General features: G+C 40.1%; 1 protein-coding gene across 1 annotated transcript; it reads left to right on the forward strand.

The window, feature by feature from the left end:
- Positions 1-3,217: 3,217 nt before the first annotated feature.
- ripply2 (ripply transcriptional repressor 2) lies at positions 3,218-3,909 on the forward strand. Its single transcript, XM_029425670.1, has 3 exons — positions 3,218-3,349; positions 3,456-3,523; positions 3,618-3,909. The coding sequence occupies exons 1-3, from the start codon at positions 3,224-3,226 to the stop codon at positions 3,778-3,780; spliced, it is 357 nt and encodes a 118-aa protein (XP_029281530.1). The 5' UTR covers positions 3,218-3,223; the 3' UTR covers positions 3,781-3,909.
- Positions 3,910-21,190: the final 17,281 nt, after the last annotated feature.

Raw genomic sequence — 21,190 nt, forward strand, 5'->3', positions numbered from 1 at the left:
CACAATGATGTTATTAGTGGTTGACTGTTGCCCTGGAGAGGGGTTTTGTTGCAGAGAAGTATTGAGAGTCTTTGTAAAAGAGAGAACTGTGACAAGGAAGAGGTGATGGAGGTGACATGAGGAAAAGCTATAAAGAAGGTTTTTTAATAAATAGCAAATGATGAACTTGATGAAATTGGAGTAATGATGTTGAGCTGCAACTTTTTCTTTGTATAATCCGAATCTTAAAGCCCCGTCAGCAGCGTGTGTATCTCCCTTACATCTTTTATTATTGATTTATTGTAATGGAAGAAACCAATAAGGGATAATGGCTTTTTTTCCCCCTGTAGGGCTCTCCGTGATGAGGGACTTTTAATTACATCTTTTGATATAGTACAGCTTTGAAGAGTACTCAAGTATTGTATGTATCTGCCCATTCTGAAGGTGAAGGTGAAGGTCATGTTTTCACATATGTTCCAACAGCAAGAGCACTCAAGGCTTCTATATACATTTTCGCCATTATATTAGGTAAGCATAGCAAAAGAGTGAATGACACAAAAACACACAAGAGAGCATGGTGTGTCCAATTAGCTCCAGAGCACAAAACGAAACTGAGCGAAGAGAGAGAGAGAGAGAGAGAGAGAGAGAGAGAGAGAGAGAGAGAGAGAGAGAGAGAGAGAGAGAGAGAGAGAGAAACAGGGTCTAAGTGGACCTCAGCAGTTCCCTGGAGAGGAGGGTTGTGATGTGAATGGAGCTTGTGGGCAAATTAATTCAGTGCTCGTCATGCACGGTTCAACTTTGGACACAGACACTCTCCTTTTAGGCCTGCTACAGTGAGTCTTAACAAGTAGTACTTGCAAATGTTGCACTCATAGAATGAAGCCAGATGAACACACACACACACACACACACACACACACACACACACACACAATATTGCTCATACCTACAGTCAGCTACTTGCGTTGCATATTTGGGCAGATATTTCCTGTGGAATGTATCTAAGTCCTGTACTTAAACTTACTGTAGTTACTTTGCAGATAACAATTGTTAAACCCCTCCTGTTGTTAGGGACGCTAAACATTAAATGATCTTATAAAATGTGATGCATTGCTGTAGATTAAATTACTCAACAGCCATTGGTTGAATGTAACTAAGTACATTTAATCAGGTACTGTATTTAAGTACAATTTTGAAGTACTTGTACTTTACTCGAGTATTTCCCTTCTATGCTACTTTACACTTTGGCTCCCCTGCATTTTGGAGGAATTATTACTTTTTACTCACTTACTACAGTTATTTGAAAGCTTTACTAATTATTTTTGTAGATTTTGAATATTATTAAAACTTATAAATCAAATAAGAAATGATAATATGTTATTATGGGATAAAACACCAATTAAAGGTAGCTGAACCTTTACCAGCTGCAACATTAAAGCAATTAATTATAACCCAATAATATAATATGTATTATTCTCAAATGAGCCATCCTGCATAATGAGTTATTTTAATTTTGGTACTTCAAGTATAATTTGATACTTACATTTCAGCAGGACAGTATAAAGGAGTTGAAATTAGCACAACCTTAAACATCTAGAGCAGTAAAATGAAACACATTTATGCAGCGGCACTATTAATCTAAAAACGTCACTTATAAGTAAAGTAAACATTTGACTTTAGAGGCTTCAGGTACATTTTCCTGATACTTTTACTCAAGTAAGGTTTTGAATGCAGGACTTTTATTGGAGTATTTTCACAGTGTGGTATTAGTTACTAAGTAAGTAAAGGATCTGAATACTTCTTCCACCACTGGATATTTCTCAAACAACAAATGTGACACATATTACAGTTTCCATTATAATTCCATTCCAGCATGTAGCCCCACACTGCCCCCCACTGGTGCACTGGTAGGAAACCATCCATCCATCGTCTACCGCTTATCCGGGATCGGGTCGCGGGGGCAGCAGCTCCAGTAAGGAACCCCAATCTTCCCTTCTCCGGGCCACATCCTCCAGCTCCGACTGGGGGATCCCGAGGCGTTCCCAGGCCAGTGAGGAGATATAATCTCTCCACCGAGTCCTGGGTCTTCCCCGGGGTCTCCTCCCAGCTGGACGTGCCTGGTAGGAAACACTTATTTAAAATAAAGAAGGAGTCGATGAATTACAGGTCTTCCTCACAATGAGAAGAAAAAGGTAGAGCCCCTATAGAAGTTGCATGACATGATATTATGAGGTGTAACTCATTCAATCTTTTGCATCTGCTGAAGTGCAGCCATTAGCCCGCGTCCTGCTGTTGTGTATACATAAAGTCGACGCGTGGCAACCCCCCCCCGCCCTGCGCACGAGCCTTCTTCCATCATTCCACTCAGCAGGCTATGACAGTATGGGCACGTGTTTCTTCACACCTCACACACAAATGGCTACACAGACGGAGATACTGAAGAGGTGAAAAGTTCGAAGAAAGTTTTTATCCACAAGAATTTAACAAACCAAAATGAACTAAATTTGGGTTTTTCAATGTAAAACCTTGTTTACATAATACCACTACATATGCTTGTCAGATAAAAGTATATTTCTTACATGATGCTCAAACGCTTAACATGGGCTACAACGTGGCTTCTGCTCGCCTAATTACTATTTAACATCTAATTGAATATTTTTCATTTTGAAAAATATATATTTCAGATCACATCAGAAATCTCTCGCGAGAAGTGTTTTTTATTCTACATAAAACAATATATTTATTACAGACCCCTCCCAGGTCCTGTATGCAGTCCTGCTCCCATCAGGTAGACGCTGTAGGGTTCCAACTTAATACTAGAGAAGATGCCTGCATATGAATGCACTTTACGTCTGTTACGGCACTATATATATATAAGTGTGTGTGTGTGTGTGTGTGTGTGTGTGTGTGTGTGTGTGTGTGTGTGTGTGTGTGTGTGTGTGTGTGTGTGTGTGTGTGTGTGTTTGTATGTTTTATGTGGCAGCCTTTATATCCAAGACAAATTTCGCAAGGGACAACAAAAGTTACCTTGAATCTTGGTCCATATTAACAAAGAAAGTGGCCATATGGTTGGAGTTTGCCTAAGTGTGACTTCGCACCTGAACACCGTGGCGCATGGAGACACTTGGGGACGCGTCAAAGTGCAATTTGGCACCGACTGCGGGGCCCTGATAAATAGGAGGTTCCTGCCTTCAGTCACACATCCTCTGAAGACTTTACACAGGACTGACCACTACAAGGAACCATGGAGACTATCGCCACCAACACTGGATTAACTTCTGTTTTTTCTCATGGAGACAATGTGACTCAGCACTCCGGTCGTTTGTGGAGACCATGGACTGGAACAAAGGACAACACTGCCGCACACAAGGTGAGTTTAGACGACTTCATTTGACTTGTGAAGTGCTAAAATGTATTTACCGTGCGATGTTTACTGGATTAAAATCTTAACAAGGTCTCTTTGTTTTAACTTTCAGACTCTCTCTATTCACGGAGACCTTTCCTCTGCACACCCAAAAACTCCACAGGTCATTCACCCAGTGAAGTAAGTAGAGTCTTATTAATTAAATGATCTTTAATTCTTATGCAGGCTATTTCTTTGTACGTTTGTCTAATTCATGCCTGTTCTCTTTTTAAAGGCTTTACTGGCCGAAATCGAGATGTTTCGATTATCTGTACCAGGATGCAGAAATGCTCCTGCGCAACTATCCGGTCCAAGCGACCATCTGCCTCTACGAAGACTCCAGCAGCGATGAAGACAGCGACGATGAAGAGGAGGAGATGGAAAAAGAGCTGAACTAAATGTGGCTCTCTAAAGCCCTTTACAGCGAATTGCTGCATCATCTGATAATATATTTCTTTTAATTTATTACTGTAAATATAATGTAAATAGGCCTTTTGTCACTTCTATACCAAACAGGAATGTGAATGCTTAAGTTATTCCTTTAACACATCTACCTCTTTTGTACTTTGCTGAAAATTGCATTAAAAATGAATGAAATGAATGTCGTTGTCTGGGGTTTAATTATTTATTTGAGTCTGGTTTTTGTCTGTAGTTAGTGCCAGACTCGTACAGTCGACATCAAATCAGTTATTACAGATATAAATAGTGACTTGAGTTTCTGAGCGAAGGGAACGACTCTTTGAAAATTACTATTTGAAAGTGTGTGTGCCAAGAAACTAGACATCAGGATTATTATGTGTCTGTGCATAACATGTAGTCTCTGCTTTATCATTGAAGCATCTCTATAAAATATATGTTTCCTCATAATTATTTATTAGAGCTAGTGACTTTATTTATTAGAGGTTGTAGCAGGTTAAGGTTTCTCTATGGGTTCAGTTTATATGACACATCCGCCTGCTTGTGGCTGAAGAGCTCTTTTCCCATGGATACGTGCAAGGTGGTAAACGCCATTTCCTGCGCATTGTCGCCTGAAGTGCGGAAACTGCGTGACACGTGGAAGGTGTCAAACGGGGTCACGGGAGCATAAAGATCTGCGGTGAGATAGTCAAAGGGAAACACGTTTGTAGACCTCTAATGAAACTCCCAGCTTTTTATACTGGCAGAGTCAGAAGAATCATGAGGTTTTGACTTTAAATATTATTTATATATACACACCAGGACAGGCTACTACAACATATGTATAATATACGTTTTACAGATAGCACGTGAAGGAATAAATACTTTGATAAAGGGTTTGCTTGCACACTAATTATTGACTGAATGTTTATTCCAATTCAAATTGATATCACTCCAACTACAGCAGACTGTTGCTTCAGGGCTGGATTAACACATTATGGGTCCCTGAGGCAAGAAAAAGGTGTGGGGTCTTCAATGACCTCTTGTTCCTCCTGCTCGCTTGCAATGTGTATGTACACCATCACCTCCAAATACACATTAAGTGCACACTACAGACTACACATGACCACATTATATCTCATCTGGATATCCAATAGACCACTTGTGTGTCCAATAGTCTTTGGTAATTCTAATTCTGGAAAATGCACCATATTAATATCACAATATCAAGTTATTAAAACTGATTTAGTTTCCTGAGTGGAGGTAATGATGCAGGACGTCATTGAGTATTCCAGTTCATACTATGCTGTAGTTATGTATATTTATAAAAAATACAAAAAAGAAGAAGAAGAAGAAGAAGAAGAAGAAGAAGAAGAAGAAGAAGAAGAAGAAGAAGAAGAAGAAGAAGAGAAAAAAAAGGAAATCACATTTGCAGTTTATTAAATTACAACAGACCAAAAGAAGTGAACCTGTGGCCCTGAGGCAGAATTACTAGCCCGCCCTGTTAGTATATCAACCTTAACAATAATTTAATGTAATGCTGCAGTATGAATGTAGTTTATGTAGATACAAAGTCATTGACATGCGCTACAGTTATAAAGTAGCCGTGGGTTTAGAGAGATTTATGCTGGTAGATGTAATACATAATGTCTGTGACCTCTTCTTGCAGGTGATAATGATGACCTTTATTGTTTGCATATGATATAGTTAAGTGCACAGTTGTCTAGAACTTAAAAACATGTTTACATCCATAACATTGACAAGACTTGTCCTCTAATATGCCGTCTGTGTTCAGTAAAATACATATTACCATGAAAGTTATTGTTTTAACATTCACACATTTTGCATTTCTGACTTTCTGACTTGAACTCTTCAACCTACACCCGGTGCCAACCTGTCCAGGCTTTTCCGTGGGAACCCTTGGGATCATCTTTAGGTGTTTTGCAGGGTGCAAAGATTACACACCTTATTGACGTGAAACATGGTGGCCTCTGACCGCAGCAGAGGTGCTGCACTGCCACTGAACTGCTGACCTGCACTGGACACACTGTATTCTAATACAATGAAGACTTTTATTATAAATTAACAAACTGGTTTTCTTTAACATGTTACCTGTCACACGCACGTTGATACAACAACTCAAGTATGAAGACTATAGAGGTGTAAAAGCAACAGAAAAGGTACATACTGGATGTTATCCGGAGCATGTGATGGGTTCGGGTTACTGAGCATCTAAATCAAATTGAATATTCATACGCAGACGTGACATTAGGAGTTGGTGATGGCGATCTGATAACCTCTTCAACCCTGGCCTGCATGGTCGAGACTTTCCCAGGCCTGGGTGTCAGAGCTAGGGGTTTTAGGAGTGTCACTTAGTCGGGTGTGACATTTGCTCACCTCCAGAGTTAACCTAGCCAGGGACTCATGCCCTTGTAACCACTTATAAACTTTACTGCACAAACTTCAACTGAAGCAGACATTTCTTAGTTTATCTACATATACTTACATTACTTTGTGTTGTTGGGAACTACATGTACATTTTGCATTAAATTGCTTGTAGTTCATATTCATATTTTCAAGTTAATAAAGTAGTCTTTTTTGACATTTTTAATGTGTACTAAACTACTAACACTACAAACTACTTATTGTTTTTTTTTACCATTGCTTCTCTACTGTAATTAAACTCCCGTCCCCTTTTTCTTTTAATGCATTTGTCAGGCAAACAAGTGTTCAAGCTGTTCATGCTGTCTAAACAAATATAAGTTGAAGCCTGTTTTAGTTGTTAAGATTGAACAAGTCAGATGTTATAAGACTGACTTAAGACTTAAGGTTAAACAAGCTCAAGCTGTTCATACTTTCTATAGGCAGTATTTCATTTTTTTGTTTATGTATGACCTGTGAACAAGCGGGCACTTTTTGAAATATACTAAATTTAGTGGCATGTGACTCTCTTGTATTAGATTGTGTTATGTTTTCATATCACATGTAGGCGCACCTTGTCAATTTGATATTTGTTTTTACAAATAAGTTTAAAATACTTTTTCTGTGTAGCTTTAGTTAGCTTTAGTGTAGCTGTAGTTCAACCTTTTCCAGTAATTGATAGTTTCCAAAGCTATGATTTCAAAGTAGCTTCCCCAACACTGGTTATTAGTAGAAGTTACACATGCAGTGGGCGAGTGCTGAAAAGAAAAGTCACAACATGAGCTGTACACCGGGCAGTTTCAAACACAGAATGTGTTTACAATGAAATGCACATGCTACTTGTGAAAAATTAACATTTTTAAATAACACTTTACCTTTACATGCTGCCCCTATCCCAACTTAACTTTGTGAACTTTGGTGAACTTTGCACAGTTTCAACTTTTCAGACACATGCTGCCTTTTCCCAGGAACTGGTGCCAAGTTGGGCGTGAGGAATACACACCTGAGGGGTAAACGCTGTTCAGCCCCATGTTTGACCCCTGCGGTCACATGTGTCACAGCTTCCATACACCCTCTCTTTGCCTCTGAATACACTAGCCTGTCATATTAAGCTATAGATTGATATAAATCTCCCTCTTGTACAGTCTGTTTACCTGAGATCTTCCTTCGTAGATCATAATCAACATATAAAAGTTATAATTTTTCTAAGCAATTGTCTTAAAATATATCATAATACGTTGCTGCACTAAAGTAAGTATTCATGAATATGCAAATATGCTGTGGCTGAAGATGTTACTTTTTTTGTGCTTTTTTAATCATCATTACATCATTTGGAGAGTGTGACTGCTGGCCTGCCCTTGTGAACTTCGACTGGGCTCGTGGTGTGATCACAGACACCAGACAGAGGTGACGAAGTGTGACTCAGCGAGTTGATGCACCGGCTTCTCACAGTCACACCTCTGTCTATCACTGGGGACAGAGGGCTTGCTTTTTCTTTTCTTTTTTATAGTTGCACCAAGTCAGAATAGTTTTGATAATGGGTCGTGTATTTATGGCTGGCTGTGTTTTCAAAGGTAATTCATCTGCATGCCAAAAGGGGGCACTGTTATTCTGCCTATGTGAACGTTTAGCACCCTACTGGTCTATGCACAGTGTAATAAACCCGAAACTGTCAAACATCTAATAATAGCAAAAGTATGATGAAGGAAGAAGGGAAATAATATCAGGATTATTCAATGGCAAACTAACTATTACATTGGGGAATCAGCTAGGAAAGACATTATGGAAAGTAAGCCATATTTTTTAATGAATTACTTAAGAGCAACAGGAATAAAAGAGATGAATTAGTAAGAGTGTTTGTGTTAGTTTTTATTTATTTCCCTGCCAATCTAAAACCACTTCACACTCAAGTCCAGTAGGTGGCGATGATGCACCTCTAAACTGGTTTAGAAGAAGAAGAAGAAGAAGAAGAAGAAGAAGAAGAAGAAGAAGAAGAAGAAGAAGAAGAAGAAGAAGAAGAAGAAGAAGAAGAAGAAGAAGAAGAAGAAGGAGGAGGAGGAAGTGCTACTTTCTGAAGAAAGTTTGGTAACCCTTGTATTATGTTGAAAAAAATTACCGTTAATTAGGTTAAGGGTCATATTGACCCTTACTGTGTAAATACACTCAAAACAGTCAAAGAACCATGTAAAACCAATAAGAACATCCAACATAACATTTTTCCCTCATTACACATTTTTTATTTTTTATTAATTATCAAGATATTCTCCTCACATTCTCAATGCTCTCCACATGATGGACAGAATGTGACTGTGTGCTTTCTGCAGATGTAATTTCTTGCATTTCACACAAGAGGTTCTTGTTTTACTCAATGGAACAAGGCGCTCGTCTACAGTAACACGGGGACCAGGATTGTACAACAAAGGAAGAACTTGGACCCATTTATCCCATACTTCTCTGATCGCTGCTAGTTTGTCTCTTTCACGTCGACCAGCTCTGGTGTCACGGTTGTCAAATCGGATCACCCGAGATATCAGGTGAAATGACTCCAGAGACATTGTTGCTCAAAAGATTGGCCTTCTATTCTCTTTATTTCAAAGACTGGCAGTTGCTTCTCCCCTTGACTTGCACACTCCGGCTAATACTTGGATTACAATGTCTGCATGCAAGTCAATCTGATCCAGTGGCTTCCATGTCTCTTGAAATACACGCCTCCCCTCCAAGGTGGTCATGTCCAGTATGATCCTCTCTATTGGTGGGGATGTGAAGAGCTGAAATGCTGATTGAATATCATCAACTCCTGTGGCAGCAAATCTTGTAGGGCCTGGAGTCATTTTGATGAGATTGGAAGATGACAGTCGGCTTTGGTGTGGTGATGTTGACCACTTTATGTTACCATCTTTAGATGCACATGTCACTTCTGTCGAGGATCGCTGCATTCCTTGGTTTTCATCTGATGAAGAGACTATTGCAGCATCGTCCTCTGAATCATCTTCATCGTAGGACAATTCATAATCTGGATCGTCAATAGTATTGTGCTCGGTCTCCGAAACCTCTTCCTCTACATCACAATCACAGTCCAGAATCTGTGATAAAGCTTCTTCAGTTGTACATTTTTTGGAGCTCATTTTTGGAGCTCATTTTTAATTGCGTGTCTCAGAGAGATGACATTACAACACTGACAAGAACAAGCGTGAGAAAGCTAACTCCTCCTAATTCACACACACACCTGGTTCTTAATTGGACGATCAGAGCCAGTCAATATGTAAACAAATGCAATCAAACTAAAGTGAAATCAAAGAGACATGTTTTCTTTGGGTCTGAACAGCTACCTACCCACATCAAAGTGTCCGGGTCAAAATGACCCGCAACATCATCTTTGTATACAAACTCTGCACAGACATTCCACTACATATCTAAGTGTTCAGATATTACACCCCAGTGACCCTAAATTAGGAAAAGCCACAACATGTCAGGAAGAAAATGACAAGTTAACCAATACTTTGGTCAACTCAAAAACTGAAATGGGTCAAATTGATCCTTAACATAATACAAGGGTTGGCTGACATGTCAGTGCCTGTCAAAGCAGTGACATATAATTTAAAGTGCGGTGTTAGAGTGTACCTGGGATGGGTAGCAGTCAAACACTTACAACCTGTTCTGTGGTGTTTGTTCGCAAGAAGAAGAGCCACAACTAAAGTTTCCTTCTTCTTCTTCACATTAAAAAACTGTAGACTCTTGACAGGGCCCATGTCCACTTCTAGTGTTTCCCTTTTTATTAGCTGACTTATTTATTACATTGAGTGCATCTGACCAACAGATGGGGCAAGATGGCCACAAGTGAGATTTCAACTGGCTTTGAGAACAGAGATGTAACTCTTAGGTACTTCCACATGATGGCTGTGTTGCACTTGTACAGTAACCAGACTTTTTTAGGATGAAAATTATAGGATGTAGACAATTCAAACTCCACATATATAACAGATGAGAGAGATTTTGGAAGGTTCCGCATGGGACCTTTTAGGAAAAATAAATACAAACACAGAATAATAAATATTAGATTACTTCAATGTCATGTAATGTTTCAAAATGCATATATAAATTGCTGTGAATTGTTACAATAAATAATGTTTTTTACAATAGTTTCCATTGCTGTAGTAGGTGCAGTCAAGATTTCTTTCAAAGAAATTAATTTCAAAATAACTTAAATTGTGTTTAAACGTAAGTACATCCCTTATCGGGCTTTAATTCTCTCAGTTGGAAATACTGGACTGATTAAATATATATTGCTTAAAGGTCCAAAATAATTAATAAAAATGAAATATAATACAATAAAAGTAAGTAAAAAAAGAGAAATAAAAAAGCATATTATGGAATTATTTTATTTATTCAAAATCTATACTTAAAAAACATATTTATTCTATGTTCATATTACTTTATGTTTACTATATATTTTATTGCATGCCTTGTTTATATCTTGAATTTTAGATTTTTTTTAGATTTATATTATTTATTTATATCACAAATGGTTTCTTGTTTCAGTGTAATTTATTAATGTTGTAAAAGCATGCCGGTTACAAATCCTCTCATAGCACTGTAAGATGAAGTAGCACCTGTCATTCATGCATGCTGAGAATGTAATGCACATAAACAGCGGTGTGATTAAGCAGCAACAAGAAAGCGGCCGTCTTGCGGTAATGAGACAGAGAACAAGAAGCATAAATCTGTCAATGGAGTGAACGCCTTCAAACTTATTTCTCTGTCGAGCGAGAGAAACCACAGAGTTGCTCTGGTTCCCCTCAGCACATAAACATTCTGCCTCACGCCGCTGTCTAAGAGATATAGCTGTTGTGCTTTTCTACACCTTGTAATCTCGCCCTCCACTTAAATAGTTAGTTTGGTCTGCTCTCTCTGAGATGTGTGCAGTGGAGATAATTACAATTTCAGCAACGTTTGCCAGGTGATTACCTCATAATCCCCTATTTCATTTGATAAGTCACGCATTGATTTAACTCAGAGTTGGACCTAATGGAGTATCTTTTCCACCGCCACAGTGATTTGTATGCTGGGGCGAAAGGACAACGGTGGATTGGAGGCAGAAAAACAGCCGCTCGCCATTCCTGTTCACTCTGATGAAAGATGAGCAACGAGAAGGCAGGTTTAATCACAGCAACCTAAATGCGAACAGTAAATCATTGCGATGGCTGATACAGTTACGTGTGGCGGTGGTTAGAATAGTTACTCTCACATAAATGCTTCCTGTTTCTTTTTTTTTATATTCTCTCTTCTTGCAGGTGGGGAGGGGGGTGGAGTGATGAGACATAAGAAGAGTGAAGAGAAGAGAGACCTGCTTGGTATTCACCTGTCTCTCTGGATCAATAAAGGTAATTTGGGCTGATTCCTCCCTGTAGGCCTCTTAGCAGACAGACGGGGAGAGGGGTCAGCCACTGCTGAGCTGCGGGGAGCTGGAATAACTTAGAAACACACTGCCCCTGTTTGAGAATCTCTCATTCAGCTTTTCCTCTGCTCTGATGAGAGCTGTAATGTGATGCACAGTCCTCTTAACCATGTGACTCGAGGTAAGAAAGGGTGTACTGCCCTATAGCTTTTAGACCTCTACATGTTTAGGTATACATAGAGAACAATGTCTGGAAGAAGTGGCTCATTTATATTTATATATGGTGGCTGCCTTTTAACTTTCTGGTCATTCTGCAAGACTTTTCCCAGAAAACTTCTATTTCAATTAAATTACATTTTATTTATATTCTGCCAAATCATTATAATCTCATGGGGACTTTTCATGAAGAGCAGATTTAATAATCTTTATAATATTCAAAACAAAACACAAAAAAATGACCTAACTTTCATCTTTATCCTGGCCTGAAAAAAGAGATGTAAACCAAAGAGTTTCGTCATGACTATCGGTTTTCACCTTTTAGACTGTGGCCTTTTGGAAAAGCTGTGATGTGCTACCAAACTGTTCAAAGAGGGGTTATGATACCCATGAAGAAGACTGTTTTGGAGGTGGGATCCGGGCGTTTAGATTCCCAGGGAAACAGGAAACAATTACCATGGAAACAGGGCTGTCAGGGTTGACTAAGAAACAACTCTTGCAATACACACACACACACGTACACACTCAACAACACAAGACCATATCGAGGATGTGACTTTCAAATGTGTTCCCATTCTACTGCTGTTAAAATGCACTGAAAAGCTTTTAATGGTCATTTCTTGCATTTTTCCGTCCATGTTTTGTTTTTGTTTTTTTTCGCATTCCTGATCACAACCTCTGCCTCTCAGTCTCTTGGGGATGCAGTGGGTCTCATCAGTCGGTTACAAGCATGGAGGATGCCGTCCGTCATGTGGGTTCACCAGTCTGAGAGGAATGCTCCATGTCAGGGGTGGAAGGGAAGTCCCGAGGGAGACAAAACCCACAAAGACTGAACCCCACCTCGGGCCAATCACTGCTGCATGTCCTGCTACTGTGGTGTGTTCCATCAAAGTACGCAGGTGTGCACCACACCTGCACATATTTTCTCTCTCACTTATATTCACGTGCAGGCTCAGTGTTGTGACCTCGTGTTCACATGTTACCAAACACACTCGTATGCTTGTACATGCTCCCCCCCCCCCCCCGCACTGCAGACAGAGGTGAGTGAGGTTGTTTGTGCAAGCTACGTCAGGACTGGTCCCTTTGAGTTTTATGCACTTAATGGAGAAGGAGGATGGGGGTCCACATACTGTGTCTTGGAGACAAGAAGTGTGATGCTGTAGCCTGGAAAACCTGTGATCCAGCCCTGTTGACATTCAGAGAGTTTTAGTTTCCCTATCTTCCTACAAAAACACAATTTCAGCGTCGTAATGAATATCTCTTAAACGCTATAAAGCATGCCACCATTTATACATGAAATGAGCTTGCAGAGTGGCGATGTAAAAAACCTATGTTAGGATTTGTAAAACGTTCTACTGCAACATACAGTACGAAGGATAAAAGTGATGGCGTGCTTTTACATACATGTCTTTGACTAAAGCGTAACTCTGCCATAAGAATCCTCGCTAATCCATCAAGTGTCATGCAGAAATTTGATTAATAGTCTACTTTTGCTTTCCACGTCCAACTATCAAACTTCAATTATCTTTCAACATCATTAATTGTTTCCCGAGGAAGCACATATTGATAGTCCAACATGTGCAGAACAGTTTGAGGCCGACTAAGCTGACAAGTCATTTCCATTCTAGTACCCTGACCTAATCACCATATCTTATTATCATTCACATGAAAACACTAATTACAAAGGCAGGGTGAACCTGATTTATGCTAATAGAAACGTGAATATGCGACGGATGCATTAATCTAGAGTATAGGACCCTGCGCTGGTGTTAACTGTGATTAGCATGTGATTACCATAGCACGGGTTATATCTACTGGAAGCCCTGCTTCTGATGGGCTCGTGAAAATCTCTCTACTCACTGGCAGGGAATGAGATTGTGACTCTTCACAGCATGAGGAAATAATGTTAATAATACAAAATGGACAATTTTGATTGTTTTCCTCAAAACAAAAAATATCTAATTAGCAGCGAGTCAATTGGAACATTTTCTGTTTTGGAATGAGTTTAGCAGCGACAACATGCGGCATTAGAGCTCTTCGTCGTAGGGGGTTCAGAGGATTACGATAGAAAAATCAAGAGTGAGAGTATACCAAAGGAATATGTTAAAAGGTTAGTTCACCCACATGGAAACTGGAAACGTGTGAAGGAGATTTATGGAAAATATCTTTTATAGAAAACGTTCACAATATCTCAACATATAAAAAATAAAACTCTTTCTGCAGGACATGACACCACAAATACAAACTGACCCTTTAAGTAATAAGGCTGGGGATATTATATGTTTCTATTATTGAAAGCTGTCATTTTTAGCAAATGTTGCTCAAACAAGAGTAAATAGTGAGTTTGTTTGGGACTATTTTCAGCAGTGGATTAATACACATGTGGTGCTCTAGTGAATATTTATGGCAGCAGGTTGGTGTATGTGGGATTGACTCAAAAGCCACAGAGCCTGGAGGTCTATGACAGATGAATAAATGATATCAGGCTTTTCCAGCACAAGTAAAACTTGTAATGACATTGAGAAAAATATAGATTATCACCACATAAATGCTTTCAAGGGATTGAAATAGTTGCACTTGCACCAGATATAAAGCCACACAATTACACAGGAAGCAACATTGTCAGCGCATCACTTCACAGATATACTCTATAACTACATGTTATCATATTCTGTATTTAAAAATAAACCCAAATTGTTGGTCATCCAGAAACCAGACATGTTGGATGTGTTTTAGGCGTGCAGGTGTTTCCCAGTGGCGGTGCCCTACGCCATCTGTTCCTCTGGGCGGACCTCCTCCACGCAGCCTTCAGTGGACAGGAGGATGCGTTTGTTTTGGGAGACATGAGAGCACAAAGAGAGGGGGCCCATCCTTACATCCCTGCTTTGATCCCTCCATTGAGAGAACCCAGGCGTGGCGCTCTCTCTCAGCATCCCCCCGGCTTGTGCCTGCGTGGATGGCTGGTCTGACGGCTGAGACTCTGGGATAGTGAGCCCGGCACTCCAGCAGAATGAGCCTATTGACGAGGCAACAGATTGGCTTTGAGTGTACCTGATGGTTATCCCCTTCTTCTCCCCGCTGGTCCCCCCTTCTCTCTCTCTCTCTTGCTCTCTCTCTCGCTCTCTTTCAACCAACCAAAGACAATCCCTGCATCTCTATGTTTCTAATCAAATCGCCTGTGTGTAGTGGATTTTAAGAGAGTGGCAGAAGCCATTGTTGGGTAATCTGCACCAAAAAGGAGAAGTGATGTTAAGTGCGGTCCTTTTCTTAGTCGGGATTAGGCTGGGTTTTTCTCTGTTAGCCCTCTTTGGGTAATGCGTTTGGCTTTAGTAGCAGCTTGGCAGAGATTGAACAACTCTGTGATAGGATACTAAAGCAGCCAGCAGGTTGAGTGAAAGTGTGGGAGAGTGCATGTATGTGTGAGAAGTTTGTACGAGGGTGGATTCGTCATTAAGCCGAGCAGAGGGTCATCTGACTTTAATAGGTGTACTCAGGTGTTGGTCCTGATGTCTGCAGCGATGGTGTTGTTTGCTGTTGGGAATCGGATCCTGGCTCTCCCCTCCCCCTCTGCCCTCCCTCTGCCCTACTCCGGTCCCTCTGCACCCCAGCTAATACCAGGCTCATTACACCGCTATCGATCGGCCCTCGCTTCACACCAAAGGGCAAAGAAGTCCTCTCCTCCCTTTCTCTCTTTTGTCATTCTTTTCCCCTTTTTATAATCTGCTCTCTGTTCTTCGTGCCCTTTCTTCTCCACATACTGCTGTTTCCTCTCTGGCAATTATGTTTCTGTCCAAAGAAATGAACATTTCAAGAAACTAAGAGTGCATGGGTGAAAGCCACAACACAGTCAGCACTGTATTTTTTACGAGGAAATATCAGCATTGAAAGGCTTTGTTTGTGTGGTGTTGATTACAGATTAGGTCATCTTGTGCAGAAATGTAAAGAAGATGATTTTAGAAGGATACTGATCTAATAAGAATATTTAATAACTCCCAACCCTCACTCATCCACCCCCCCCCCCCCCCTGCTGTCCAACCCCCGTCATGCTTCTTACTCTACTTTTTCTTTCTTTATCTTGCAGAAGATTTGGTGTCTTGTAAAATAACTCCCAATTTATTATCCAAAATCTCTGCAGAAGTATGCAGCCTGGTGTGGGCTGAAGTGTAAACACTGTGAGGTGGATTAGACTGAAAGGTAGGGCTTAAATTACAACACTTTCTAGTGTAGTGTGCAGAGGTCGCGTCAGAAAAAAACACTAATGTGTATGAATTGCATTTGCACTCATGTGTAAAAGGTGGAATTAAGAGAAATGTAGTCCGCCATTAGCAACGTTTTAAGGGTTATTGTTCATGGGGTTCTAACATTTTCAACATGTTCAAACCTTGTCCTTAATATGAGAGACAACTTCAACAAGTAAAAAAACAAACAATTGATGCAGTTGCATAATTCTATTACATTCTATTTCTGTTAATTTTTTATTCAGTTCAGCATTATAAACACAATGAAACCATCTTTTTCTTGACTTTCTTGAACACCTAGATATTACTAATGTAAAGGTATTGAGGGAACAGTGTTTCTGGACAATATCTGCACACCTGAGCTATTACAACAAAAACCCCAACAAAAAACATAATGATGTCATCATAAGCAGGGAAGTAGAGGTAACTATTTAATTGCAAAGTAAAACAGCAAAATCAGTTCAGAAAAACAACAAATATTACAGATGCATTTAATCTGCATCACATTGTCATGATAACCAAAATCCCAAATATGTTCCAGGCCCATAACCGCACCTATAAAAGATTGATATAGCATCCGTCTGTAAGGCCTATAAAAAGCTATCATAAAAAATGGATCATATGTTTTATATATAACAAAAATCATCTTAAAACAATGTAATTTACCCTGGAACCACGAGTGCAATTATTGTTGACAGTTTTTTGTTTTATTTAAGAAAGCAATATTCCCAATCAATTCCATCAAATGGCTAACATAATGTTTTTTGCAATTACTTGCTCATTTCTGCTTCCACGCGAATAAAAACGTGTTTCTGCTTTTTTAAGACATATCAAAATGTGTCTGCAACAAAGGCCTTTCCCGTTCTGTTGACAGCATTTATTTGCATTTCTTCAGCTACAGTAACTCAGCAAGGGGCTGTCTGTCCTCTGAGCTCACAGCTCTCAAGCTGCATCGCCTGTTTAACCATAATTGCTTGCATACTATATTACACCATACTTCTTGACTTTGCATTTGCATCCTCTGGCACCCTACATCCCTCAGTGACTTCACCCAAGTCTTACAGTACGGCTTTCTTACAGAGGTGCTGCTGGGTCTCCTGTAGTTACCCAGGTTGGCTACCTCTGACCCCCCGCTACCTCTACGTCTTTGTTTCACGGCTGACAGAAGGAGTGCCAGAACTCCTCCAGCTCGGGTGATTTATGACCAGCAGCTGCTCTTGCAGCCCATGACCCGCACAGCTGGGTGTCAGATGTGGTCTCCCTGTAAGCAGAAACTTATCTGGCAACCCAACATCAGTCGAAGGCTGGACGGAGAGGGGGTAGGGGTAAAGGAGGAGAGAAGACCAAGTGGGAGAAAGATGGAGTGGCAAGATAGATGGTAGGAAAGAAAAAGAAGGAATGAGAGGAAGCAGATGAGAGTTAGCAAGACGGGGGAAGAGAGCTTGAGAAAAAAAAAACTGCACGGAATTAGAAAGCTTGAGAAGTCCTGACGCAGAAACAAAGTGTGACATGTGGTTCAAGACAATTGATTTGAATGCACCGGCTAAGCTCTGCATTGATTTCTGCGGGTGTCGAGAAAGCAAAATGTTTGTATTATTTCATAAGCCAATTAGCTGCAAGGAGACTCCTCTCCCTGTGTGCCTATTGACCCACAGTCTGTGGCTACAGCTTTATTGTCTGGGGGGCGCTCTATAAAAGATCAATAACAGGCGAGTGATTGGATTATGGGGTAATCAATGCATTGTACTAATATATCACCAGAGTGATTACAGAGCACTGGCTAATAGGAGGCCTTAGAGAGCTGTAATGACATCACACTCCTGCTGGCGGTCAGGTGAAAAAGCGAAATGAAGTGTGGTGCGGATGAAATTATTCATATGTGTGTGTGTGCAGGTGCATTTCACATGTGTACATATCGCTGGGTGTGTGTGTGTGTGTGTGTGCTTGAGTGCAGGGGGTAGTGTGGGGGTAGATGATGGGTTGATTTTCTTGATTCTTCAAACAGCTGAAGAACAGTACTACCAGATGGTGCGTGATAGTTTGCTTAGAAGAGGCCATCATCGGATTCCTGCTGGAACGTAGTGACAGGGCTCCATTCTTATGCTGGGCTCACTGCAGCAACACATGTGGAAGCCGCGAGAATGACGGCTGGGAAAGATACGCTCCTCACGACCTCCGCAGTCGTAGTTGTTAATCTCGTTTTTTGGGTATATCGTCACATTGTGAAAATAAATCCAATTAGCAATGGCCGATGAATGGGCGATATTGTATTGTGTTGTTGTGTGAATGGAGAAAGTATTTATTTCATCTCAATATTTGTGGAGGAAAATTGCCACCAGATGTTTCATAACAAACAACCATTCAGACTCTTGATATCGGCATCAAAAACATCACCGCTAAGCAGTGAGTTTCTTCCTTATGTGCCATGAATGGACTCAGTTCAAACTGTGGATATTTAATTCCAGTTCAAATCTGAAAGGGGTTCTGTGAAAAGTATCGCCAAAACATTAGCTGTTCACAAGATAAGAAAATCCAATCCAGCGTGGTTTTAAATGTTTTATTCTAGCGTGAGAAATAGGACAATTTTCTCGACCCACAAAGCAACACTTTATCCTAAAAAAAACGATCCAATTTTGGAGAAGGTGATGATTTTTTTTAATCCCCAAATACTTGGCCAAAACTTGAGTGTATACATAAAAGGCCCAACAGCCAAAATCACCCAGCTTGTGAAGTTGTCCATTGTCTGCTCGAGTGAGAGGAAAAACGTGACTGGCAGGCTAATCTTGTTAGACACTTAGCACCAGAATGGCAGAAACTAATGATGTAATGATAATGATGAACCTTTTCACAAGTAATTATCTGTGTTTATCAACATGTGTCAGGACATTTACTATAATTAAGTGAGCGATAACCACCAAGTCTCATCACTGCCTTTCATTATATCTTTGATTTGCCAAGTTATAAACTGAAATCTCAATATGTGATATACATCCTGCTGCACGCCGATGGAATATAAGGAGCAGTGCTTTTGTCCCCAGTTCTTTATCTATCGTTTCTTCCCCCCCCCTAAAGACGAGAGAAAGTCAAATGAATGAGATGTGATTTAACACCTTAAATCCTTTTTAAGGTGTCTTTGTTTGGTTTCTTCTTAGCTGCTTTGTCCCGAGTCTCCTGCTCAAATACAAGGACAGACATCATCTGGCCCTGGAGACTTGCACAGGGTGGCTTTGGTAAAGTTCCTGTTTGCTCAAGAGTTTAGGAGGCTTTTATGTGACTGATTGTAAAAGAGCCATTACAGGATATAATAAGAACAGACTTTAAAAAAAAAAAAATTTACAGAGAAGGAAGAAAAAGTGGATTTAAGAGGTTTAAGTAAAACCTGGCAGAAAATGAGAGTTGCTCACATTACACTATTGGCTTGTTTTGATTCAGTTAGTTATTTATAAAGTCACGTGTAGGGTTTACAATATATTTCTATTGTTGATTAATCATTCTCAAACAATCGATTAATCTGTTAAATGTCAGAAAATAGTAAAACAAATGTAGCTCAGTGTTTCCTGAAGCCCAAGAAGACGACCTCAAATGTTTTGTTTTTGTCCGCAACTCAAATGTATTCAGTTTGCCGTCATAGAGGAGTAAAGAAACCAGAAAATATTCACATTTAAAAAGCTGGAATCACAGCATTTTAATTATATTTCTTTAAGAATGATTAATGGATAATATAAAATAGTTGGCAATTAATTTAATATTGACAACTAATTGATTAATCGTTTAATCTTTGCAGCTCTACTTATGTGTTTGTTTTCCTCCCCAAAATGTATTTAGAGAAATAAAATGTATTTATTGAATTAATTTTTAGCAGTTTACAAGTTGATTTATAATCGCTTACGTATGGATGTAATTAAAATAATAACCATAATATATTTATAATATGTAATTAATATTGTAATATCAAAAAAGAATACATAATACATTTTATATATGTGTAACCTTCATATGGAGCCCAATTCTTTTGGAGCACTGTAACGCTGACACCGGAAATGACATGCTCTGTGTGACACCCGACATGTATAAGTTATCTGTATATTTATGTTAAACCCATGTCTTCTTTCACATGACATGCACAGCCAGGAGCTCTGATGCCGCTTTCTCACTGCAGACAGTTTCCTGGTTGTTTAAGTGTCCGTTTAAAAGCTGCTCCGTCCCAGAGGGCTTGTCTTTTACCCGTCAGCCCTGTCGAAAGCACTAATTACCGCACAAAGCTGAGGGAGCGCGCCATGCGCTTGTTAGTCCTCGTCCCAATCTTCTGCCATCGCCCCCTTTGACATCCACACGGGCACTTAATTCCCCCCTATTATGTTCTTATGTTTCTATAGCCTCTTAATGAGACAAGAAAGGGGAGTATCAGGTTGCGTCCATTGATGCGACTGGCCGGCGTGTGTTGAATGCGTGTGAATGCATGTGCCGATGCTCTGAGCCATCTGCCCATCACAGGAACATGGCGTGTAATAACAGAATCATGACCGTGGAGATCAGGGCCCCGGCAGGGAGCCTTGTATTCATGGAGCTTTAAAGGCAGCCATCCAACACTGATCAGACACGCCCAACCCGTAGCCCCCTCGCCGCTTCTTTATGTGCACCCCCAAACCCTCCCGTACCCCCTGATTCCATCCTCCCAGCGGCATGGGGTGACGTGGCCCGCCGGGGTCAGAGGGGCTTGTTGGAGGTGAGGTTCAGACAGTGGGCCCATCTGATAGAACCATCTGGAAGAGTGACCTGACATAATTAGTTATTAATTCTTCACGGGAGGAGGTGGTGGTCACACACAGCTAATGCTGCTGTTAGCACCAGGATCACAGATGTAGCTTGTGTTAGAGAGAAATGATAAAGCGTGAAAAAACAACTTCCAACTATTCCTAATTTACTAATATAGAACATAAACTGTGCTGTCTGTTAACTCCAATGGCGGGTTTGTAGAAGTATTGCTCTCCATGCACATACTTAAAAAATGTGCTTATATACAGCTTTAATGCAGAAAATATCTCAATCCACAGTAAACGGCACGTTTTGGTGTCAGTTTCTCACGGTTAAAAGAGGAAAAAGCGTGTTTCCAATTACAGTTACACTGATAAAAGATTCATA

This window comes from Cottoperca gobio, chromosome 24 (genome assembly GCF_900634415.1).
Source record: "Cottoperca gobio chromosome 24, fCotGob3.1, whole genome shotgun sequence".
Classification (NCBI taxonomy): domain Eukaryota; kingdom Metazoa; phylum Chordata; class Actinopteri; order Perciformes; family Bovichtidae; genus Cottoperca; species Cottoperca gobio.